We start from the raw sequence: 26,455 nt of genomic DNA, 5'->3' as shown, positions 1-26,455 counted from the left end.
TAGGAATATGTCAAGATTTTGCTAAACCTCGAATAGGAATATGTCGTTTACTCTTTATTTGCCAGTATTAAAACTATTTAAAAGGGAAGTGATTTTCAGCTACTATCTAGTTCATCAAGTTTAAACTTAATTAAAATTATTAGAAATGACATTATAAATTATAAATATATTTTTCTATTTTTAACTTTTACCCTAAATTTTTAAAATCATTGAAATTTTTTGTTTTATTTTAAATATTTATACTATGGATACAGTAATCATATAATGGAATGAATATGAATTTAAGATAGAAAAAAAAAAGTTTGAAATTGGAGAAAAATTAGATAAATTAATATTTAATTAAGTTTAGAGGACCATTTTCAATATTAAATGGATTTAATGAAATTTAAAAAAATATATATAAGAGAGGTATATTTAGATTATTAAAATTCGTTTTCTTAATTATTATTAACAATTGCTTGATTTTGCATAAATTTACGAGAGAATGATAATTTTCATCAATTCTGCAGATTTTTGCTCCATAAATAGTAGAATCATTAATTAATAATTTCTCTTGTGATTCAGTGAAGAAGCTTCACAGATCGGATCTCAGTGGACTCGAATCAATGTTCATGAGACGCCGTCGTTTTGTTCTCCCTCGGATCGGGTAAGTATCGCTTTTTTCCCGCGCTCACTTGGGAAAATGTTCCGGTGTTACGAAAGTTCAGCAACTATGTCCCACTATGACCAAATAGACCCACGTGGCGTGTATTTGTATGGGTCGCATTTGCAAATTGCAATTACCGGTACACGCATTAGTGCTTTTAACTTTAACAAGAACAAGAAAGAGCAGCACGTGGCTCATACCCGACCAACATCGCAATCCGCAAACCGGCTGTGTAACGGTAATGAGAACGCCACGTGTCCCACTTTTTTCTTGTGTTGCGTTTTTTACAGTTAACGGGTAGCTATTTGTTTTTTCCCTCGGTGACGAATATACCCTCGGCGACTATTAGTTACCCTTGGCGACTATTAGATTTGTAAAGAAATAAACAAATTCCGCCGCAGTCATCGCATGCTATTAGATTTGTTTTTAGAGTAGAAGTCTTTTTTCTACCCAAATAATTGATGCAAAATCTTGAATAGATGAAACCAAGGGTATCAAACGCGAGTTAACTCTTGTTTTTAAGGATTATGTTACTCAAATTATGATCAAGTTATTGGGTGCGTTCGTTTCCTTTTTTTTTCAAAATACCCTATTTCTATTATTAAAAAAATATATGTTTGTTTCTCTATTCTCAAAATTATATCTTATAGTGTTTAATTATTTTAAATCTTCATAGGTTTGCTAATTTAACTAAATACCTCCAACAATTTTTTTTTTATATAAATTGATAAAAACACCCCTACCCGTCCATATTTGTCAAATTCTGACAACTACTATCAGAAAGTAGTCGAAATCTGGTATAATGACGCACTATCGGCTAAATCTGATCAACAGTACGTCGATCTAGTATTTTTTAGCCAGATCCATAACTAAATATCTAGCCGTTGACGGCCACATCTGGCCATTAATGACGACTAATATATGGTCGTCGTTAACCGTCAACAACAACCATATCTTTTGTCATCGTTAACGGTTAATTGTGACGAGATCTGACAGTCAACGATTAGATCTGTGGTGGATCTAGCCGAAAAAGGTCATAGCAGTACACGACTAGCCAGATTTGGCCAGTCGTGCACAATGACACTAGATTCTGGAGGTGATGGCTAAAATCTAGTTTATTATTGGGAGTGTTTAGCTAAATTAACAAATCTAATGGTTTTTTTATAATTTTCAAATCCTACCTCATAATAATAACTCAAGTCAACTTAATAATAATATTTTAAAAATACAACTCAAAATAATAAAACAAACACACCCGAATTTTAAAAGAATAACTTTTGACTCCTCGTTTAATCTTAGAGAAATGCTAGATATATAAAAAGTCTTTATAAAAGTGATGTGATAATTTCATACCACTAATTTCACGCCAATCTTATATTTTTTTTTTTTTTTTCACAAATCGGTCATGTGACAGCTGTTAGATGGCTTTGATCTAGCATTTCTCTTATTTTTGAACGGAGACTCGAGTGTAAATTCAAAGAGGTTGAACAACGGACAGTTTAGTAATTCCGGCGGTGAAGTTCCCTGTTGGAACTGATGGTACTCATGGTAGAAACAAACTGATACTATTTCCAACAATCTCATTCTTCTTCTCTAAACTTAACCTTTTTATTTTTTTTAAACCTCTTTCAGTACAACCCAACAATGTCACGCCATTTATTTCTTTGTTATAATCTCCCAACACAACACAACTCTTTTGTCCTTTTTCTCTTTCAAACCTTGCTCGCTTAGATCCCTAACTCTTCATATTTCAGCTCTCTATTTTTCTACTGGAAGGGTATGCATGCATTGATTCGTAGGCAATGGATTTGAAGAAACTTTCCTTTTCTGAACAGCTTCGACTATCTCCAAGAAGAAAGGTAGTTTCTGGCTTTGGTTTGGGTGTTTGCGCTTCTGTCATTGTACTTACTATTCTTTTACTTAGTAACTCTGTGAAGACTCCTATTGTTGCTCCGTTGTTTCAAGGATTCAATGGCATTAGTAGCAAAAATGCTTCTCATATTACTAGATCCTGGCCTTTTTCATTTTCAACTTCTTCGTTTAATGGTAGTGCTATTAGTATGGGTGGTAATAAACAAGTGAATAACTCTGTGGATGTGGTGGGCAAGTCCCAAGACGCAAATGTGTCAAGAATCGGTGAGGGGCAAGGGATTACTGATCTGGGGAATTTGACTACCAAGGTCGAAGATGGAACAGGAAGGATTCAAAATGGATCACTTGTTGCTGAGAACAGAAATAATTTGGCTTCAATTGTGGAAGAAGTGATTTTAGAGAAGAATTTGGGGAATTTCTCAGAGAGGGTAAATAATAATGGAAGCTTCATTGGTGAAAAAGAACATTTATGTGGGAATTGCAGTCTTAATGCCAAAGAAGATGTGTATTCGAAGAGAATTATTGAAAGGAATTATTCTGTGAATAATACTACCGATATGAATGGCAAGGTCACTAATAATAATAACAATTTTAGTAATTTGTCACAAGATGGTGGGAATGCTTCTCAGCCAAATAATATTTCAATCTCTTATGATTCTCGACTTATGAAGAAGCATGCAAATTCTTTTGGAAATTGTGATATATTTGATGGTAGATGGTTGAGAGATGATTCAAAGCCATATTATCCTGCGGGTTCATGTCCTTACATTGATAAGGATTTTGATTGTCACATTAATGGAAGACCAGATGATGGATATGTTAAATGGAAATGGCAGCCATACGGGTGTGACATCCCCAGGTGAAATCTATCTCCATTCTTTTACCTTTAATTGGTGTTGAAAGTGCACTCATATTATGATTTCAATGATTTATAGTTAACAAAAGTTGATGAAAAAGCTTAACTGATAACAACATGCTTACAAGTCTTATTTAATTATAGAAAAATTGTTTTGCTACTGAATGTTACCCAAAGAGTTCCATTAGTCTTCCTGTGATATGTATAGACAGTTCTTGGTTAACTTGTGTTAGTAATAAACTTCATCAGCAGAGAAAGGCTACAAGTTTACAATGTTAACTTTCTGTGATTTATTTAGACTTATGTGGTTAATGTTTGAATTATGATTAAAGTTCCATCACTTTAGTTGGGGATTTTATCTATGCATTATTTTCATTTTGGAGGTTAGTGGATAAAATGTGCTGGTGATTCTATCGTGTACCAGCCTCTGTACATATGCAGTGGAGTGTTTGGGTAGAAATATAACATTGTTCTTGACTCTTTGTTGACTGCTTCCAGTTTGAATGCAACTGATTTTCTTGAGAGATTAAGAGACAAGAAGCTGGTTTTTGTGGGAGATTCACTGAATCGGAACATGTGGGAATCTCTAGTGTGTATACTCCGCCATAGTGTCCGAAACAAGAAAAGAGTTTATGAGATTTCTGGAAAGACAGAGTTTAAAAAGAACGGTTTTTATGCTTTCCTATTTGAGGCAAGTTTCAGGGGGATCCTTCATTTAGTGTAAGAAATACTTTATTTTACAAGCATCCATCTATCAGATGATTCATTTCCTGTTTTTTGTAGGACTATAATTGTACTGTGGATTTTGTTGGCTCGCCATTTCTTGTTAGAGAATCATCATTTAGGGGTAGAAATGGATCCATGGAAACACTAAGATTGGATTTGATGGACCGGACAACTTCAATGTACCACGATGCTGACATCATTATCTTCAATACAGGTCATTGGTGGACCCACGAGAAAACTTCTAAAGGGTGAATCTCATAATTTGGTGTCTTGCACTACTGTTTCATATTGTTTACATATATCATTCTGATATTGCAAAATTGTTAAACGATGACTTAAGTTTAATAAAGTTATTATTTGAAAGAAAATAAGTGATATGGAAAAGAAAGTTTTTGTGCTCTGTTGCTTCAAAATTTTCTGCATGACATTGTTATTCATTTTGTCATTTGAAATTTAGAGTGCCAGTCAAGTTATTAAATCTTTCTTTTTTCTTTCTGGTATTTTGTGGTTCACAGAGAAGACTATTACCAAGAAGGTAACTATGTGCACCCAAGACTTAAGGTGCTAGAAGCTTATAAGAGAGCACTCACCACTTGGGCCAGATGGATTGACAATAACATTGATAGCCATCGAACTCAGGTTTTCTTCAGGGGATATTCTGTCTCCCATTTTAGGTATACGATTGTATGTTCCTTCACTTACCTTTATGCAATGGATGAACACCATGTGTGCTTTTCGTTATATTGTTCTTACAAATTTGTATTTATTGACTTTTTAAAACAATCTTCCATGACCAAATCTCAAGAATAATAGTTCCTGGTATCTCTGCCCAACCTTGTCTGCTTTGAGGCCGTTTGCCTTTTTGACCTTTCTTTTGTTTTCTGTGGTTAATCTTACATGTAGTTGTTATTCATTGAAAAACAGCTTTGTCTTATTTTAAGATGGTTACCTTTCTACTACTGGTTTGCATACTATGTATCATGGTTCAACAAAGGAGGAATTGTGAATTATGATGCAAGTTGTTTAGAATGCATGTTAATAAAACCTTATACTTAAGGTTAGTGTATTTTCCAATGCTATATTGCACAATCTCCTAGATCTTGCCATTTGTTGACCTTCTCAGGCAAAACTAAGGCCGTAATTATCCATTCTGGCTGTTATCTCTAAATGAAAGATTTTGTATTTTTATGGATCATTATTAGAGTTCTCATGTGAAAATCTAATAATTTATAGTTCTCATTTTAAAATCTTATAGTTTGAAAATAAGGGCAGTAGATATACAAATTAACAAGTTATAAGGAATATTCCCGTTTTTGTTTATCTGATCATGTGATCTGCGGAAAAAGGTTTCTGACTGCTTGATGTGGTTTCAGAGGAGGCCCATGGAACTCAGGAGGACAGTGCCACAAAGAAACTGAGCCATTCTTCAATGGAACTTACTTAACTAAGTATCCTTCAAAAATGAGAGCTCTGGAGCATGTGCTTCCGGAAATGAAAACTCCAGTAGTATATTTGAACATAAGTAGACTTACTGCTTTCAGAAAAGATGGGCACCCGGCAATATATAGAATGGAATACAAGACTGCCGAAGAACGAATTGCTGCTGAGCGAGTTCAAGATTGCAGTCATTGGTGCTTGCCTGGAGTACCAGACTCTTGGAATGAATTGTTATACGCCTCCCTCTTGAAAGCTGGAATCGGATCCTGGAGAAACTGAACAGAGTTGTATACAAACTGGCATTAAATAATAATTAATTGCTTGTACTCTTTTAGATTTTTCCTGCCAATTTCACATGACTTATGAGTTTTAATTCGGCTTAGAATAGTATACATCAAGTTTGTGCAAAACAGGCAGATGTACAAATGGATTTTGCATATTAACGTTTCAAATTACAAACAATATAATTAGGTTTTCCAAATTGGGAGGATATTGGTAAGAATTTTAGATTATTCTCAAGTTACAATTTTACTTGAGGCTAAAAATATGTAGTTTTAGTGATGTATTAACTGAAAGCAAGGTTGGGGGCTCAAGAATCTGTGACTGGGTTTTTCCATAGTGGGCTTATGTCCCTTGTGGTATTTGTTTTCAGTGATCAGACTTATCAAAAACTCCGTTAATGGCGAAGAATGTGTAACTTGTTTTCTTTGTTGGCTGTTCAGCAGACTATTGACTATCAGATTCTATAACTTTCAGAGGACACCCTATTGATTATTGAAGAAACCTGTCATTATGCTTCTAATTGAAACACAGGAAGTTGTCATTTCTTGTTACTGCATTTGCACATTTAATGTTGTTATGATTTTTCTCCTTATCAACCAACTTCTCCTGTTTCTTAGATGGCTCCGTTCTGGTAAATGGGTATCTTCTTGCCCCTAATTAACGAGTTGCATGTGTAAAATAAATAAATAAATATAAATGTACCAATGTCGAACGAGTTAATTCCCAGAAATTTCCCAGTATTCACAACTGAAGGAAGAATTAGAAGTTGAGCTATAATGGCAAAAGCAGAATCTTCTTTAATTTAATGAGACAAAAAACATGCACAGAGAAGAAGAGAAAGAGAGAGCAAGAGAAGATGATAACATACCTACTTAATATGCAGCAAGCAAATCAGCTTGCTGAGAGGTTCTGCTTATAAAAACATGAACTTTTATTGCAATCTCATGCAGGAACTACAACATTACATATACATAAATATAAAAAGAGGAGAAAGCCATAACATAACAAGACTCGAAACCGAGCCCAATGCCGTTTTGTGACTTGCCGGTTTGCCATGCATTAACCAAACCTGATGGCTAAGCTAAGCACAGACAAACAGTTGAATTTTGGAGGAGAGAGTGATGAGAGAGATTCAATTCCCTCACCCCGAAACCCCCCAATGCTTTATTAAGATCCATGGAATGATTCATCCCAAAAGATTTCCATGCCTATTAACTTCAACAAAATTGATAGGCTGGTTTGTACGATTTCCAACATCCAATGGGACTCTTAACAAAGCTAGTGGGGAAGTTTAGTCTTTTGCGATAGGCTTTAAATAGCTGATGATGATTGAGAAATGGTGATCTGAAGTTTAACTGAATAATTCATCTACTCACTTATCCACCCTCACTTTTCTTAAAAATTTCACCACTAAAAGTTGCTTTGCTTGCTCCCTATGGTTGAAGATGACCATCTTGCCCTTCACCTAATGACTTGACCATTTTCAATATGAACCCATGCTTCTCATTCTGAAGCTTGTTACAACTTACAATGATGTTGCTTATCAACTTGATTTGATTTTGTGTTGTTCAAGTCCACCAATTTTGATTTCTCACAGTAAATGGTATGTTAATGGATTAATTTACAACCACGAATAGAATTCAGATGGGTTGTTATGAATTTCTTGAAAATATTAGCAAGCATAAGAGGATATTAATGTAAAATATGACAAAGGAGGGGCAGGGAGACCACTTTTGTTTGGTGTATTACTTTATATTATTGGACTCTTGTTACTTTTCAATTGCATCAGTGGATCCACTAACTCCAACTTTTTTCCTACTCCAAATTCTTCTGATTGTCCACTAATGCAGCCAAGCCAGTTTTTGTTTAGGCGCGCCACCCATTCAAATGGCAAAACAAACATGAGCCGAATCCAAAACTTCAACTCAGCTAAAACAATCTACAGCCCATTATCGACAAGCAGTGACAGTGAAGCGAGTGGTATTTATAAAAATGAAGGCTTTTTTCAATTTCCTTCGTACTTATTTCTTTTGGCTCATTTTAAGACTGCTCTTTCAAACGTGGACTCCTCCTCAGAAATGCACCCAACTCCAACTCTTAACAGTTAGACGATCCACTCATCTCATGCTTGCTTTTTTAATATATTATTTGTCACAAACAAACAACTAACTATCACTTTAATCTCTCTTTCTCTAAGATTTGGTGATATGTTTATTTCTTCTTTTTGCTCTTATAAACAGTGCCATACATTTGTCTTCAATCATAAAAGTATACCCATTATTATAAAGTCACAAATCCACTTTGGGTAAGTTGGAGAAAAGGTGGAAGCCTGTGACTTGTGAGAGATTCCATGAAATGGGTGAATACTCCTCCATTATAAATTCTTTCGCGTTGGTAAATGGTTCTAGTTTTGAAAGATTTGCAGAGTCGGGTTGAAAAAAAAAAAAAGGATAATAAAGATCCATTTTCTGTTGGTCATAGAACAATAAAAGAAAAACCTGTATCAGTTTATTGGCACTTGGGTCCCTCTTGTAATTTTTTCATCCGAAAATGTGGATACAGATTCTGAAAACATCAGGGAACCAATAAATGAAGGTGAAGTTTGGATATGGTCGAAAACGAATCTTAAATATTGGAGATACAGGTTCTGGCAATCCTAAATTGCCCAATAAAATATTGGAATTTTCAGAGAAAGCTACGCTTTTTCATCCCTTAAACAAACAGATAATCTTTTTACTATATTTGGAAACTGTTTCTCCCTCCTTCAGTTTTGTTTTGATGTCATCTTATAACATTCGAGTCCATGACCCATTTGAAAGAGATCCAGAGATGAAAGAGAGTGGGCTGGAGTTTGATCCATGAAAAGTTTAACAATTATATGGACTTGTCCATTTATTGGCATTTGTCAAAGTTGGGCTAATGAGATGAAAATTGAATATTCAGGTCAGCTGTTGAGCATATGGAATTAGCTGTTACTTTTTGTTATAATTTTGACTTCTTAAATATGATATAGTTAGAGCACAAAACACAAAGCTGCTTATTAAATAAGTGATTATACTCTATACTAATTAATTAATAATATCTTCGGGATTAGGTCAAAAGATTTGGAATGAGAATGTTGTTCCTCATATAAATGATGAAGATACACTTCTACCAACACCCTCCAAGTTTGATCACTTCCCATGTTTGTCTCCCAGAATGCTTTTAGAAAAATATTATCTTTCTCCTATATATGGCTAAGAGAATATTTCCTCCTTTTTGACCAGAAATAGTTCCTTTCAAGGTTGTCTTGGACCTCTGCCTGGACCCTCGTTAGCTTTAATTCTAATTTAATAATTTATTAAATCAAAATAATTTCTAAGCAGAGTTTTATTCTATCTTTATAGTTGGAGTATTACTCTACTTATAAAGTCTATAAAGATATATGTACAAAGTAATATGCCATATCATGATTAGAAGAGTAAATTTGACTTTAATTAAAAAGTTGAATCTCTCGATCATTGTATTTGTATGGCACATCACTTTGTTATAAGTGTAATACTGTATTATTCTTATAGTTTACTTGCAAGAACAAGACTTAAGGAAGTCTTAAATCTCAATACATCCATCATCACAAAGTAAACACCGTTGGGTGGTCTAATGGTAAAAGAACGAAGAGGTTCAACATGAGTTACTGTGATTCGAGTCTCCATCACTTCAAGGCCTTGGGAGATTAGTTGATTTCTAAGAAGAGTCTTATTCTGTCTAATCTAAGCCTATTAATTATAGTTTACTTGAAAAAATGAATTATCTAACTTTCATAATAAGTTGATAGAAGACTTGAGGGAGTCTCAAATCTCAATTAATCAATCATCACAAAGTAACCATTGTTAACCACNACAGTGAAGCGAGTGGTATTTATAAAAATGAAGGCTTTTTTCAATTTCCTTCGTACTTATTTCTTTTGGCTCATTTTAAGACTGCTCTTTCAAACGTGGACTCCTCCTCAGAAATGCACCCAACTCCAACTCTTAACAGTTAGACGATCCACTCATCTCATGCTTGCTTTTTTAATATATTATTTGTCACAAACAAACAACTAACTATCACTTTAATCTCTCTTTCTCTAAGATTTGGTGATATGTTTATTTCTTCTTTTTGCTCTTATAAACAGTGCCATACATTTGTCTTCAATCATAAAAGTATACCCATTATTATAAAGTCACAAATCCACTTTGGGTAAGTTGGAGAAAAGGTGGAAGCCTGTGACTTGTGAGAGATTCCATGAAATGGGTGAATACTCCTCCATTATAAATTCTTTCGCGTTGGTAAATGGTTCTAGTTTTGAAAGATTTGCAGAGTCGGTTTGAAAAAAAAAAAAAATGGATAATCATGATCCATTTTCTATTGGTCATAGAACAACAAAAGAAAAACCTGTATCAGTTTATTGGCACTTGGGTCCCTCTTGTAATTTTCTCATCCGAAAATGTGTATACAGATTCTGAAAACATCAGGTACTGGCAATCCTAAATTGCCCAATAAAATATTGGAATTTTCAGAGAAAATGGAACCAATAAACGAAGGTGAAGTTTGGATATGGTTGAAAACGAATCTTAAATATTGGAGATACAGGTACTGGCAATCCTAAATTGCCTAATAAAATATTGGAATTTTCAGAGAAAGCTTCGCTTTTTCATCCCTTAAACAAACAGATAATCTTTTTACTATATTCGGAAACTGTTTCTCCCGCCTTCATCTTATAACATTCGAGTCCATGACCCATTTGAAAGAGATCCAGAGATGAAAAAGAGTGGGCTGGAGTTTGATCCATTAAAAGTTTAACAATTATATGGACTTGTCCATTTATTGGCATTTGTCAAAGTTGGGCCAATGAGATGAAAATTGAATATTCAGGTCAGCTGTTTCGCATATGGAATTAGCTGTTTCTTTTTATTATAATTTTGACTTCTTAAATATGACAGAGTTAGAGCACAAAACACAAAGTTGCTTATTGAATAAGTGATTATACTCTATGCTAATTAATTAATGATATCTTTGGGATTAGGTCAAAAGATTTGGAATGAGAATGTTGTTCCTTATATAAATGATGAAGATATACATCTACCAACACCCTCCAAGTTTGATCACTTCCCATGTTTGTCTCCCAGAATGCTTTTAGAAAAATATTATCTTTCTCCTAAATATGGCTAAGAGATCAGAGAATATTTCCTCCTTTTTGACCAGAAATAGTTCCTTTCAAGGTTGTCTTGGACCTCTGCCTGGACCCTCGTTAGCTTTAATTCTAATTATCTAATTTAATAAATCAAAATAATTTATAAACAGAGTTTTATTCTGCCTAATCTAATTATAGTTTGAGTATTACTATACTTATAAAGTCTTCAAAAATATACGTACAAAATGATATATCATATCATGTTTAGAAGAGTGAATTTGGCTTTAGTTAAAAAGTTAATTTTACAAATTCAATCTCCCAATCACCGTATGACACATCACTTTATTGTAAATGTAGTACTGTATTATTCTTATAGTTTACTTGCAAGAATGAATTATCTAACTTCCATAATAAGTTGATACAAGACTTAAGGAAGTCTTAAATCTCAATACATCAATCATCACAAAGTAAACACCATTGGGTGGTCTAATGGTAAAAGAACGAAGAGGTTCAACATGAGTTACTGTGATTCGAGTCCCCATCACTCTAGGCCCTGGGGGATTAGTTGATTTCTAAGTAGGGTCTTATTCTGTCTAATCTAAGCCTATTAATTATAGTTTACTAGAAAAAAAATGAATTATCTAACTTCCATAATAAGTTGATAGAAGACTCGATGGAGTCTCAAATCTCAATTAATCAATCTTCACAAAGTAATTGCTGTTAGACGCCCTGATGATAAAAGAACAAAGGGGTCTAACATGGGTTTATGTGAGTTTAAGTCACTATCACTTTAAGGCTTCGAGAGATTAGTTGAGGTGTGTACAAGCTGACCGGACATCTTCGATTCTAAAAAAATAAAAAATAATAATTAAGTAAAGATCTAAATTAAAACTAATTAAATATACATGAATACAGAAGATAAAATAAAGAAAATGGGCGGCTTTATATTTTGCTAAACAGAAAATGTCGCCGTCCTTGGACTTGTTAATACATAAACAAAGTTGGTCCTTTGACCATTCGAGATTCAAGTCAGACTCAGTTCACCAATGGGCTTAAGAATCTACACATTTAAGTTCTAATCACGGTTGATTGCATTAGATTGCGAAGGCAAAGTCAAGGAACATCGAGGAGATAAGCATTTAGGTGATGCCGTGCTTTACTTGGACAAATTCTCAAAAGCAAAAAGGCTTAAAGACACCACTCATAAAAACAACCAAATGGTGGTCTCTGGAATTGCTAAACTTAGCATTAGGCTTTGATTACGGAAATGGTCGGCAATTCCAGGCAATTGTTTGAAGGCGTATTAAGCCAATAGTTTCAGAACATGTACAAAATTCAACCGAGAAAGGCACAAACATTCTGTCGGGTTAAGGTATCTTTATCTCGACAAGTAAAAAATGTTAAAACTTTCCAGGGTCTTCTTTGCTGAACGAACGTGGCTTAAGATTAATCGTGATTTGTGCTGATAACTGATAAAGTCAATTAATATAAAATTTTACTGACTTCTCACATGGGTATCTTTTGATAATGACTTTGTGTTGTTAAAGTAATGGGTTCTCGACACGTATGTTTAACTTCATTGTTCTAGAGATAACAATCTAACTTTCTTTTAATGCACCATTTAAGGTTTGTGATTGTGGAAAGCTTTTTCTCTGGCTAATAGCAACTCAATTTGACTAATAATTAGTGCTTTTTAATAGTTATAAACACGTGTCAATAATTATAATATCACGAGGTTCTCTTTTCTGTTAATTGGGCAAGTCTTATAACCGAAAACAGACCAAGAACCTGAACCTTTGGAAAAAGAAAGGAGAATTTATGATAAGCGAAGCAAAGACTGTGCAGAACCTTGAAGAAAACTTTTGCCTGGGGTGTTTTCTTTCTGTGAACAAACATCAGCAAACTGGACCACATGGTGCTTTCACAAGGCACAACTCTTCCTTTCTGATACATTTATAATTTATATTTATACTCATTCCCAGTGCACATTCTGTTTATAATACGAGACAATGGTGCTATTTATGGACCACACCTTTGGGTGAATCCTTTTATTAGTTATCACGTAAAGAAAAAGGTTGACAAATTCATACACACACACGTGCACATATAATACTATAGTCTATAGTTAAGAGTAATAATACGTTTAGGCATTTTTACAAACACTTGGATGGACGCTTTAATTAATTATATTCTCTATTATTTTCTGAAACTTGGAAAAATTTTCCTTGAACCTTTCGCTTAATTAAATATTGTTTCATTCTATCTGGGATTGGTTTCTTTTTTGTAAATGTTTGCCATCTAGTCCCAGCTAATCATGAAAACTTTTTTGAAATAAAGGGGCTAGTGATTGGTGGGGCTGTGACTTTTTAAGTTTTAACTATGAATATGATATGTATATAAAGGACTCAAGGTTGAGTGTTATTTTGAGAATTGCAAATTTCTTAATTACTCTGTTTCCCTTCATTTCACGTTCACCCATTAGCCACGCCCATTCTCCCAAACAAGAGACGTTTCTTGCTGTTTTGATGCTGCTATTCTGATCAAATTTGCGGAGAAAGCTATCGGCCTGGTACGTTCAAATTTTTGTATATTGCCTTGCTCTAATTAAATTGTTAGAATAGAAGTTGTAGGGTGCATAGTAGGTGTTTGTGGAAATTGTTTGATTGTTCTTGATAAAAGTGCATTGTGAGCTTCGAGGATGATCCAACGGTAGAGATTTAAAATAAAAGATAAGTTGTCAGGGTCAAAACTATAGTTTGTTTTTTTCTGGGTTGGGTTGGGTTGGGTTTGGGTTTGGGTTTGCTTTTGCCAACCCAGCTTGAATAGTCTATCAATCAATCAATCAAATCAAATCAAACAATGACCTAAACAGTTGCTTACAAGCAAGAGATACGATCCAAGAGCAGGCAGAAAGCTATATTGAAATTTCAAAAGTTCATATTGCATCTATGACTATGTACTGGTTTTGCAGGCTTTGGTTTCTGCTGGGTGGGTGGGGTCTTAATTGGCTTGGTTTACTTGACCCGATTCTAATTTCTAATTTAATTATTTCTTCACTAGTGTTTTGGTAAACAATCCAATTATAGTATAATGGAAACATTCCTTTCTAATCATTGTTTTTACTTTTTTAATTTGAATGAGTTAAGTTTGTGGGCTAGGGTCCATGTGCACATGAGTTTAGTTAGCCTCTTATTTAGATAATTAGATGGGTGTTTTGGAGAACTTTCCTTCCTACAAATTATCTTTGTTATCAAATCTTCTTCTTTTTTTCTTGAAATTCAATACCAAATTATCTGAAAGGGGTACATGGTACATACAGAAATAGATTAAGCACAAGGTTAGGACTTGGCTACGTTTATTTTACTATTTTATCTTATCCTATTCAAAATACATATTTGTTTCATTATTCTCAAAATTCAATCATATTATATTCAACTATTTTTTAACTCTCTAGGTTTGTTAATTTAGCTAAACACCCTCTACAATAAAATATTGAAAATTAACAAAAACATCACCTACCCATTAAATGCTGACAATTGACCACCACCGTCGAAGGGTGGCTGGAAGTTGCCATAATGCCACATGATTAGTCGGATCTGACCGAAAAATGCTAGATCGACACATATTAGCCAGATCCAGTTGGCCGTGCACCATTACGGCAACTTCCAGCCACCCTTCGGCAGTGGTGGCCGATTGTCGTCATTTAATAGGTGGGTGTGAGTGTTTTTGTTAATTTTTAATATTTTATTGTTGTGGGTGTTTAGCTAAATTAACAAACTTATGGGGTATTTTTGTTAATTTTCAAATCATACTCTCGTAATAACAACCTAACTTAACTTTTTCAAAAATACTATTTAAAATACTCTACCAAACACACCCATGACTATTAGTAAACTAGCTACTCAATACGTTATATGTAGCTATATCAAATTATTTGGTAAAATTAAAAATCAACGTATTTTGAGTCCGTTTGGTATGGTTTCGAGTAGAGCTTATACAAGTAAAATTTTTCAATAATGCTAGCTCCACAACCTTCTCTCACAACTCTTGACGTGACAGTTTGTCATTAGTTAGCTCGCAAATGGGCAAGCATGACCCATACAAGCGGACGTGACTCATTTTATGAGCTAACTAATGACGAACTATCATGTTAGAGGTTGTGAGATTGAGTTATGAACCTAACATTACTAAAAAAAATTAAGAATAGAAACTTCTAAAATAGTTTTATGAGATTTTTAAATTTCTAAAAGAGATTTTATATATATATAAAAGTAGGATAAATTGATATATATTTTCTTTTTTGGTTTACAGAAATATGGGTATTTTTAGAAAAAACATTAATTGAAAGGTATAATTATAAACATTGGCCTAGTTAATTTTGTGTGAAATATTGAGTACAGAAACCAAATAGTGGTAATCTTAAATTGAGTAGAGGGCTAAATTAAAGTTAAGAGTCCATAAACATAAATAAACCCACTTGCGCATCCATTCTTTTATATGCTTTTCGCATCTTCCACAAGTACCTTCATCTTCATGTCAGTTCCACACGTGAACATGTCCACCATAACCAAAATGCCCTTCTACTATTTCCCATTGTAACAATGGGTCCCCTTCCCTATTCTCCTATTAGTCTTTCACCCTTTCATCACTAATTTACCAAATTATTTCATTTATTCTTGTGTAAGGATTGGGAAATAATATTAACTCGTTTTTTTTGGGTGTGAACTAAAAATAACTAACTTGTAAAAAGTCTTTAAGAAATTAGTTTTATTTTAAAATTTCATTACTCGTTAAATCAAATTACTCTTTCTTTAACTAAAAACTTGGAGTAATCGATAATCGATGATAAAGGTCGAAACCAATAGATTTTTTATCTGTTTTTATTGGATATAATTGTCATTGGTCAGTTTTGCCTTGAATCCTATCAATTTGGGTCTAGTATTGGGACTATCAGGTAAAATCTTAAAACAAAAATTAGAAATTCTATTGGTCTAATTGTGTTGAAATTTTATAATAGGGCTATTTTTTTGAAACACTTTCATAAACATGTTATTTTAAAATCAAGACCCAAAAACGAGTTATTTAATATAACTTTGAGAATAATAGTATGAAACATCTTTTTTAGGAAAAATATGAATTTCCTGCCTAATGTTTTTTATTTGTAAGGATATTATTGTCAAGTTGAGTAAAAAATTAACTAATGGAGGTTGAAAAGACATTTGGTGGGGGCTTTTTAGCATCTCTCAAAAAAATATATATATTATTTTGCTCTTACAATTATTTAAGAAGAACCTTATATTATCAAAATTCATCCACTATTATTGAAAAATCTTGTGATACTAAGCTATTTAATACTTTCTTATCCCAATATTTTAAAAGTTACTTTTAAACATAAATTAGTCTTGATTTAATTGGACTATTTATAGTTAAAAGATTTTTTTTTATATATAGTATTAAAAATTCTCTAATTAGGATATCATGATAATAATTTTGTTAGGACTCTATATTTAAATAATATTAGATTCAGTTATTAGGCTGAAAAAATATTTTATAAATAAGAATCCATCAATAATTTCTTATGATCATGATATATTAGAACGTTTTAACAAAAGAATTAGTCTATATAATGTTATTTTGATTAAGTGATTAAATATGTTGTTTTGCATTAACTAAGAAAAATAGAAACTATAATGAATAATCCCTTTTTGCTCTGTAAAATTCTAAACATAGAAGAACACCTCATTGTTATTTTAAAATTTTGATTATATTCTTATTTTTATTAAAAATATTTTTTAATAATTAATATTAAAAAACTTGTTTATATTTTTCTCTGTAATTTTGATTCGAGTATCTAATGCATAATTAAATATAAAAGATTAGAATATAATAAATGAACGTAATTATTTAAAAGCCGCCTTCTTGGTGGGATGATAATCATAATAGAGTTGAGGAGATACCGATAGAGGCATTTAGTTGCAGCCACCTTGTGTCACCATCTGAAACTGAAATATTTTATAAAAATTATTTCCTTTTAGTTATGGCCTAACCTAACCCCTAGAGATTGAGATTAAGGTGAATATGAGACATAAATAGAATATCGTTAGGGAAAGGTGATTTTCCTAGTAAATTTTTTTTTTTTTTTTTGGTTTTTTAATTTCGAATATTAAGAGGCCACCATGTGTCCAACGTAAAGTTTATTAATATAATAGAAGCTACTATTTTATCAAGAATAATAAATTACTTTTAACTTCAAATCTCATATTTATCATCATTTATAATTATACCCTTGTGACGTTTACCATCTATAGTATTTTAGATTTACACTGAAAATAAGTTTAGAATATATTTGATAAAGTTATCCTAAAATATAAAAAATGTCTACTTGGTACCATAAAGTAAATAGAATGTTTTTTTTTTTTTTTAACCAGGGTGTCCGGACCAGCTTATGTGCACCTCAATTAATCTTGGGATCTACTGAATATCCTACAAGCCTAAAAGACCAGGTAAACCAAATATTATTGTAGTAGATGACCCTAAGTTTGACCTTATGAACTCAAGAAAATGACTATACCTCATTGACCGTCGGCCAATCCTCTGGAGTTAAAGAATATCCTTTTGATTTTAAGTGAATAAGACAAATATTAAACTGGGATCCTGACCATGCCCAATTTTACAATCCAAATCAAATACAACTTGACCAAGGTAAATTGAATTAAGCCTTTGGATTCACTATCATATTTGGTTTCAAAAGAGTATTAAGTTGGGCCGTATCTGGGTCCCCAATTTTCAAAAGGACAACTTGTTTACTTACACTATTGTATTTGTAATTAATAATGTATTTAGTCATTAATTACCTTAATTAAAAAGATACGAAAAGGATTGTTTTTAGAAATTAAGAAAGATATTTTACTTTATGTTATGTAATATGTTTATAAATTATAATTTGTTCCCCTAGAAGGCGAAAAAGTATGACTAAAAAGCTAAACAAGGAATTAATTGATGTAAAAGTAAAACTAGTTATTATTGGTAAATTGTATCATTAGTAATGGTAATGGAATAGAATGGAAGCTGTTGCTTGGAAATGCGACACAAATTTTAAATAACCCAAATGTGTTGTGCACCACACTTAGCGAGTTAGCGTAGAGATTCCGGAGGACTTCTTAGTTCTCTTTGGTTGCCATCAAATTAATCCATTTAAATAATGTAAAATTAATAAGAATATTCAAAGAAACGATAAAAAAAAAACTCAAGTACAGAAGGAAGGAGAGCTCCACTCTACTGCAGCTGAGCTTCAAGTTGAGGCTCACAAAAAAACACCCACAGACTTCGCAGCATCTCTTCTCTTCTTGGTTTTGTTTGTTCGTCAATATCACACCCCCCAATACCACTTCCAGTTCTTCTCTGCCACTCCAATTCTAAGCAAATCAATCTTTCAGTCTATCTTTTTTTTTTTATATATAATTGCTCAATTAAATTTAGTCATATATATACCATTTCTCACTATAAAGAGCTAGGCTAGCTGTATGCCTCTTACCACGGACCTGTATCATTTAGTTATAGCATTAATCTATTTTCATTTGAACTTTTTGTTTTGTTTTGTGTAATAGACGAAGAATAATCATATTTTTCATGGATGAAATGTGTGGGTTTAACTCAAGTGGTGACTACCCGGATAAGGCGTGGTTGTCACCGGAGAATCAACTGATATTTCCTTCTGACTACTCCTCTCTTCTTTGTACGGGTCGGATTCCCACCTTCGGATCCGATGAGTTATTATCTGCCGCCTCCGCACTCTCTGAAGCTCCTCCAATCACTCCTGAGATTCAACGAGATGAAGACATGTCAACTATTATCAAAGCCAAAATCGCTTCTCACCCTTGTTATCCAAGACTTCTTGAAGCTTATATAGATTGCCAGAAGGTGAAAAAAGTTCCATCTTTACTTATATAGGTTGAGATATGTTGTTTTAACGACTATCAAAGTGTTTGTTTAATTGTTTTCAATTTTGTGGCAGCTCTAGTCGTGGTTTTTATCTTGTTCTACTTCTTCTCTCGTCATAAATCCGGAGTTATTTCTCTTCTGCTATAAAGTTATTTGTGTCAGTACTCCTTGTCAAGTACACAGGAGCTGGAAGAGGAAAATTGAAGTACTCTTCATTTGCTTGTGCTTTAAATTCCACCCTAATGAGCGTTTTCATTATCTTTTCACAGTCTGCTCGGAGTTTGAGCTTTCTCTGCGTCTTTTGTGGTGGATGTTTTTCTGTTCTTTCCACTCTTGATCTCCAAGATCCAAGATTTCTTTTTTGTTCTCTCAAAGGAAACAATGAAAACACTCCACCATAATTTCCTTCCTTGTCTTTACAAGAACTCCAATGAAGAAAAATCGTAATAATGAAACTTAGATTTTGATGATCATCACCCGAGACAAATGTTAATTAACCATTTCTGTCATATATGTGAAATATGTTGAGAAATGAAGGTTTTTTATGTTTATTTTTCATGCTTTTTGCTGTTGCTCTTCTTTAAAGCAATCGATTTTCATGGATGCTATTTTTAGGTCGGGGCACCTCCAGAGATAGCATGTTTGTTAGATGAAATTCGAAGAGAGAACGATCTTTTTAAGCGAGACATTGTGCCTACGTGCTTGGGAGCTGATCCTGAGCTTGATGAGTTCATGGTTTAACTCTACCTACAAAACTTTTATCTTTCCAACATGAGTTTTTGTTTACTCTCTAAATAACCTTTTTTTTTTCTCTTTGACTTAGGAAACCTACTGTGACATGTTGATGAAGTATAAATCTGATCTTGCAAGGCCGTTTGATGAAGCAACGACCTTTTTAAACAAAGTTGAAATGCAGCTTCGCAATCTCTGCACTAGTGCCTCCGTTAGAAGTCTTTCTGGTCAGCCTCTCTTCTCTCTCTTTCTTTCTGTAAGTTTCAATGGTGTTTCAAGAAATCTTTTTTTTTTTCTGTTCTTTTTTTTCGAGATCCATTGATTTTTGTGCTGCATATTATTATTTTTATCTTATTTTATTTTTCACTGCGTGACTATACATTACTCTACACCACTTACACCAAACGGAAACAAAAATCACTCTATGATTCTGTATAGAAACCTCAAAATATCATGGCTATGAGCCTATGACCATCAGGCAAATTCTTGTGGTCGTTCATGGTGTACGGTAGCGTAAATCCTGGTTCAGGATAGCACATGAAAATCCACAAGAAGCGACAACCATTGCTGTCCTAGTCCTAGTAGTCACTAGGCCTATCCTTCTTTTTTTCTGTATCTTCAAAATCCCTTCACTAATTGAGAACAACAGTAATACTCAAAGAATAATCAAAGGTTTCAGGTAGACTTATACAAACAACAAAAACCCTAGAGACGAAAGAGACTCTTGTCTTAGATTAGTGACTGTTTCTCTCTCCATTTCACGCTTGTGGTTTTTTATTTATTTTAAGTCTGAAAATGGTTTATTTGGTGTAGTGTTGGAATGTCTATGATTGTATGTTCTCATCTCTCTTTATTGTTTATACATGGAAGAGTAAAAAACAAAAGGTCAAGACTTCTGCAGTGTTGGACTTTGTAACAGTTTTTTTCTTTTTTCTTTTAAGTTCATATTTCTTTTTTCCAAAATACGGAACTTGGTTTTGCTTGCATTATGGCAGTCTTTGTTGTTTGTTGTGTTTGTTTCTTTTAATTCCCTTTTCTCTTTGCTCCAAAGTTAAACCTTTTATGTTAGAGATTCTGATTTTGACGTTTCAGTGATCAGTAATGACATAGTGAATAGTGTTCTTGATATATTGAACACACTGTGAGTTGCCTTGTTTCTTTCTAAAACTACTAAAATTAATCACAATGAATTTTGGGTAAACTTCTTATAGTAATCGGTTGTCTTCTTAATTTCCCTTGTCAGTTGGCTGTTTTCCTCTTCGTAGCTACTTCCTAATTTCGTATTGTAGATTGATATTGGAGTATAGGATTTTTCTCACTACTTCATGTTAATTTTAGCATAAAATATGTGATGCTTTAACCTGTAACTATGTGTGCAATTCATACCAACTGCCACATCTTGTAGAATCGTTTCAACATGCTTGATTTGGTGCTGACAAATTCTCTGAAGATCCTCCGGGAGGATATAATGCTATAATCACATTGTGCTTCTTTTCCTTTGGTGTTATACGATTTCCCACAATCTTATTCCACTCTATATCTTTCTTCAACCAGAGAGTTACAATATAAGAGAATTTGAGATGAGCCAATTGAAAGATTTTATATCTAGAAGACTAAAGATAGTTCCCTGGTTAATTATTTGCTTAATTTGGTCGTAATTTGTTGTGAAATAATTGAATTTATGTTTGAAGTACAAGTAGAAGTATTTGCTTAATTTGGTCGTGTAATTATCTGCCTGCTTGAAATTCCTTCATTTTAATACTCAAATCAGAAAAAATTCAGCTGTTCGCTGCTCCTATCCTTCTGTCAATTGCATAAGTTCTAGTTTAAACTTTTTAAACTAATATTCAAGTAAGTATATTGTCTATAATCATCAACTCATTGGTTTTTTCATTTTCCAAATATTATTGAGTGATTGATGTAATCTTACATTACTGTATGCTTTCACTCTATTTGTTGTAAAATAAATGGGTCTAGCTGCCAGTTTCAAGTGGATGACAATGGCCTGTAATGATGTCTGAATTGCTTTGCTGAGTTTCAAGTTCCAACATCAGTAATGTATATATATGTATGTTAATCGGTATATGAAACATGGGCATGGGAATCGTCTGTTTTTTCTCTGCTGCCAAAGTAATGTTGCCACTTACAGTTATATATATATCTTCTTGGAAGTTGTTTTGAGTTAATCTGGAATAAATAAATAGTTAACTTATGCTAAGTGTAATTCATTTTTACACTTGGCATTCTCATCTTAAACTTAAAGATTCTACTTATCACGTGAGCATATATCATTTTGCCTTTCTAAAAAGATTTTATCTCAATTAGGGCTTAACGGTGTGCGGCCTTTTGATTATTTGAAATCTGCTTCTTTTGTTTTATTTTTGAATTTTGATTGAATTCTCACAAATCCTTTTCCAAGTATGTGTTTCTGTCCTTCTAATAATAAAATAGCTGGAAACATTTAGTACTAGAACAAATCGCATTTGTTGATTATGCTTTTGGTTAATTTATTAATTTCTTTATTTAGTATAAATTATATATGTAAGAAAGGGGGATGGATTTGTTCTTTTCAAAACAATCTGTCAGAGAGAAGCTGTTGTTGTTTCCATTTGCACGGGAGTGGAACTCATGCAAATGAATGGCAACAGCAGCCTTATATATTCGAAGGAGATCGATCGTGATTTTATTATTATATTTATTTTTCTTTGCATAAACAGCTGAGTTTGTAGATCACACACAGTACTTTGGCAACCATTATTTTTAAAATTTGAAAGTACATATTACCTTTTCAAAGATGTGATTACCATTTTTAATTACTCTAATGTTCACCTTTTGTTTTCTGTTATGCTTCAGTGGATTCTCCTTACTTATCTTTTATAAAACTGGGAATTCTTTATATAAACTAAAGAAGAAAAGAAGTAATAAGATTCTTTAGGCATGCCACCATTGCAGACATCCACTTGTAAATTATATTGGCATAAATTCACTTGGTTGGATCGTGTTAAGGTGTCTATTTGCCAGGCTGCTACTCTTACAGAACTATTGGGATCAGCCTTTGGTGTGTTAGCTGGTTTTTGATCATTTTGCTTCATTTAATATATATAGTTGCCTCATTCTTGGATGATTATAATGGTACTTTCTCTTAATTAAAAAATGTTTTTTTTAGGTACTTTCTTCTCCCATTTTAATTCCAGATCATTATAGATGGACTAGCCATCCCTTTAGTGAGTGATTCAAAGACTTAATAGTTTATTAAATTTGTAATCCTGGAAAGTGTTACCCTTTCTTAGATTCAATTTCCTTCATAAATTGTTTACTTTTCCCTTTTTTCAACCACCCTTCTGAACTTCGAATTAAAACTTAAGAAAGTAAATGTGTAGGACTGATCTTTTATCTTGATCATTATGTGTTCATGGTACTGTAACATGTGTGTTCTTGCTGCTTCCCTTTATATGAACTTCTGGTTGCCTTTTCCCCCCTCTTAATCATTTAATAGATTTAGCTTAATTTGATGTCGGGAAATGCATTTGTAGGCAGTAACAGATATAATTTGTTACAATAGAATTTCTTGAGAATTTGTAAACGTTGCTTGAGATGAATTTGTCTTGCCTGGGACTGATTGCATGGTGATTATGATGACATTGCTATATATTATAAGTTGCATTAAACTTTATTATGTTGCTTTTCAATTGTCTTGAACGTATGCTCTTGTTAGATGTGGATAATGCAAAAACCTTTATAACATGTGGACTTGTTTTCCAGGTAGTTGAGCTCATTAACTAATACTTTAGTAAAGTAGTGGCCTTTCTGGGATTTTATCAATAGGACAATCTTCCTCCCATTGAAATAAAGACTTTTCAGTTTTCGTACTAATAAGAGTTCTAGTCATGGCAATTGTCCAATGGGTATAACACTGTTTGGGTTTAAACATGCCATGTGACAAATGGGTTTTTGGTTTGAATAACAAATTTCCAAGGGAAAAGCCGGATGAGCATTGACTAGTAAGAGAGAGAGATTTATTGGACAATCCCGGGTAGGGCGGGTGGTCGGAGTTCACATGGACTCCCGTTGTTCTCGCTGTGAAGCCACCAGCTTTTGAAGAAATATATAAATATAATAAAGGATAAAGATGATTCAATGTTATAGTCTAATCTTCAGTCTTCAGTCTTCAGAGCCAGAGGGCACTAGGTTCATCTGCTACTGCTTAGTGCCTGTCATTTCCATTAGACATATGTTCCCAGTTGTGGGTCTTTCTGCTTCATTACATTTATGGCCATCACACGTGTCTGACCTTTATGGGTCCCAAACCATTTCTCTTTTCAGTTTTCTTTTATGGTCTGTGGCTTCACTCTCGTTTACAACTCATAATTTTACACTGTTTACATTCATGCTCCAGGGTGCCATCTCATAATGTTCTTTACCTATCTGTATTTAATGAATTCTCACTTCAATTCAAATGCCTTCATTACAACTCTTACATCATTTATTGTCCCATCCTAAGTCCAGTTTTCGCATTTTGAAATTGAATGAGTGAAAAACCTTTCCATTTTTTATTGAATAAAAGCAAGGCCTATGCATAATAGTAATGGGCTAAATAGGAAAATAAAAGAGATAAGTTAGTATAAGATTTGCTTGGTTAGGGGGAGTGGGGGAGGGAGGGCCCAAATGGTGGCGGATTGGCGTGGGTTCCGGGCGGTAAATTTAGAATGGAGTAGCAGTGTATAACATTAGCTTTAATTTACTCTGCCAACTGCCAGATATGATTTGATGGCCGTACCATCTTGTCGACTCTCTTTCTCTTTCTCTCTCTCTCTCTCTCTGACAATGGACATTACTCCACACTGATGCAATTCCCACGTCTGCTTTGGTTGACGGTGAGCACTGTGCAGTCCACCCTAGCCGTTCCTCCTTGTCTCTTCCATTCCTATTCTATTCTTTTACTTGTGGGTCCTCCTACCTTTACCCTAGCTTTAGCGCATTATTTATTGCTCTTTATACCTACACTCCTTAAAATTTTCAAACTATATTTATTCAACTTCAAATTGTTGAATCTTTCGAAAATGAATTTAACTTTTTACAATTTTTTTTTTGGTTCTTTCTCTGAAATGTCTGTGCCTCGCTAGCTCTTTTGGGTTGCTTTATAACAGAAAAATAAGGCTGAAAAGAAGTATTATTAGACATTAAAATTTGAGCTCTGCTCTTGTCAAATAATCTCTTGAGTTATAGATTGTGACGAGTGGTTCTTTTTTTCCATGTAAATGATATCTCCTTTTGCAAAGTTTCATGTTGTTTATAATGCTGAAACCCATTTCTCCTAGTTTTTTGAGGCCCGAGTTAATCATAGCTATGTTCGTATGGAGAAACCCTTACTCTGAAGATTGAGATTATATGCTAACAAGAAATAATCTCATTAATATGTGTTCATGCATTTTTTTTTTTTTATGTGTTGGTTCTATATAATGTTTGATTGGAGACCAAGTTAAGGGTAACTTCTAATTTCCAAGAATTTTAGTTCCATTCGTAACCCATATTTGATATTTGTTTAATTCTTTTGTTAAATGGGAATGACAACAAACTTGGAAAACTAATTCATACCTGATTTTCAAACTGTACTATAGTGATTGCTATTGACCCTGAATTATTACACTACTGAAATATAGTCAAGGGAAATGTGTAGCTTAGAGTGTTGTATTGAAGAGAAAAATGTCGTGAATTACTGAAATTGAATTGTTGCGTTGATGTGGGCAGAGGAGGGTGGTGTATCATCAGATGAGGATTACAGTGCTGGGGAGACAGAGGTGCCAGACTCTCAAATTCGGGACGAAGATAGAGATCTTAAAGATAAACTTTTACGTAAGTTTGGAGGTCACATTGGCTCTTTAAAGTTGGAGTTCTCAAAGAAGAAGAAGAAAGGAAAGCTACCAAAAGAAGCTCGGCAAACACTACTTGAGTGGTGGAATGTTCACTACAAATGGCCATACCCAACGGTAATTAACTTAATTCTTTTGTGTTGTACATGTATAATAATAAACATTTGAAGAGCTAAATCTTTTTTTTTTGTAAACTGTGATTATGCAGGAAGGTGATAAGATAGCGTTGGCTGAATCAACGGGGTTAGATCAGAAACAAATAAACAATTGGTTTATAAATCAAAGAAAGAGGCACTGGAAACCATCGGAGAACATGCAGTTTGCAGTAATGGATAACCTATCTGGACCATTATTTACAGACGACTGAATTGAATTGCATGCATGTACATTCTCCATCAATTGTATCTTCTGGTCGATGAATGAATGCATGTGTAAGCTTTCTGTATATTCTAATTATATGTGAACTGAAATCTCCTGACATTGAGACTCCTATTTTGAAATTTTCTGTAACAAGGAATTTTTTTTTTTTTAATTTTGCTTAATTAATGTATATTTTCGATTCATCAGTATATTCATAACCAAATGCTTAATTACGTTGTTTGGACCAGCACTTGTGGCTTGAAATACCACCATTTATATAACATGTGACTGAAATAAAGACACGAAATTTTTTTGTGCTTATGAATTGGGAGAACGATCAACTAATGCGAAACAATATTGCAAAAATAATCCTATAAAACTGAATAACTTTGATATCATATCAATACTTATGATTTTATCTTTTGGGTAAGATAATTGCCTCTTTTGTACTCTTAGGTATAAATCATTCGAATAATTATGATATTCCAAAACCTAAGGCGGATAAATCAAAAACATATTAGGCCGAAAAAGAAAGAGATAGATAGTGCTGGATCTATGTACAACTTTATTAGGTTTACTGT

At 33.3% G+C, this 26,455-nt stretch overlaps 2 protein-coding genes across 4 annotated transcripts; both read left to right on the top strand.

Annotated features, from left to right (window-relative positions):
* Positions 1 to 2,054: 2,054 nt before the first annotated feature.
* On the top strand, positions 2,055 to 6,042 carry LOC116135436 (protein trichome birefringence-like 2). 2 transcript variants are annotated; one of them, XM_031421133.1, is made up of 5 exons: positions 2,055 to 3,377; positions 3,873 to 4,065; positions 4,158 to 4,348; positions 4,616 to 4,784; positions 5,474 to 5,661. In XM_031421133.1, the coding sequence occupies exons 1-5, from the start codon at positions 2,449 to 2,451 to the stop codon at positions 5,516 to 5,518; spliced, it is 1,527 nt and encodes a 508-aa protein (XP_031276993.1). In that variant the 5' UTR covers positions 2,055 to 2,448; the 3' UTR covers positions 5,519 to 5,661. The 2 variants fall into 2 exon arrangements, with proteins under 2 accessions (XP_031276993.1, XP_031276992.1); XM_031421132.1 differs by having other exon boundaries at positions 2,060 to 3,377; positions 4,616 to 4,774; positions 5,474 to 6,042.
* Positions 6,043 to 13,514: 7,472 nt separating this feature from the next.
* Positions 13,515 to 26,059, top strand: LOC116135460 (homeobox protein knotted-1-like 6). 2 transcript variants are annotated; one of them, XM_031421173.1, is made up of 6 exons: positions 13,515 to 13,540; positions 18,579 to 18,891; positions 19,528 to 19,647; positions 19,736 to 19,871; positions 25,393 to 25,631; positions 25,723 to 26,059. In XM_031421173.1, exons 2-6 carry the CDS (start codon positions 18,601 to 18,603, stop codon positions 25,879 to 25,881), a joined length of 945 nt encoding a protein of 314 aa, XP_031277033.1. In that variant the 5' UTR covers positions 13,515 to 13,540; positions 18,579 to 18,600; the 3' UTR covers positions 25,882 to 26,059. The 2 variants fall into 2 exon arrangements, with proteins under 2 accessions (XP_031277033.1, XP_031277032.1); XM_031421172.1 differs by lacking the exon at positions 13,515 to 13,540 and having other exon boundaries at positions 18,534 to 18,891.
* The last annotated feature ends 396 nt before the right edge of the window (positions 26,060 to 26,455 follow it).

This window comes from Pistacia vera, unplaced genomic scaffold (assembly GCF_008641045.1).
Source record: "Pistacia vera cultivar Batoury unplaced genomic scaffold, PisVer_v2 Contig30, whole genome shotgun sequence".
Taxonomy (NCBI): Eukaryota; Viridiplantae; Streptophyta; class Magnoliopsida; order Sapindales; family Anacardiaceae; genus Pistacia; species Pistacia vera.
This window is presented reverse-complemented; position numbering and strand designations above follow the sequence as displayed.

Bases quoted from the DNA above. Each gene is read 5' to 3' on its own strand.
- LOC116135460 (XM_031421173.1), top strand. From the start codon at position 18,601: ATGGATGAAATGTGTGGGTTTAACTCAAGTGGTGACTACCCGGATAAG. The intron at 19,648-19,735 runs GTTTAACTCTAC...TCTTTGACTTAG, and splicing joins CTGAGCTTGATGAGTTCATG to GAAACCTACTGTGACATGTT. The intron at 25,632-25,722 runs GTAATTAACTTA...GTGATTATGCAG, and splicing joins ACAAATGGCCATACCCAACG to GAAGGTGATAAGATAGCGTT.
- LOC116135436 (XM_031421132.1), top strand. From the start codon at position 2,449: ATGGATTTGAAGAAACTTTCCTTTTCTGAACAGCTTCGACTATCTCCA. The intron at 4,349-4,615 runs GTGAATCTCATA...TGTGGTTCACAG, and splicing joins CACGAGAAAACTTCTAAAGG to AGAAGACTATTACCAAGAAG. The intron at 4,775-5,473 runs GTATACGATTGT...ATGTGGTTTCAG, and splicing joins TATTCTGTCTCCCATTTTAG to AGGAGGCCCATGGAACTCAG.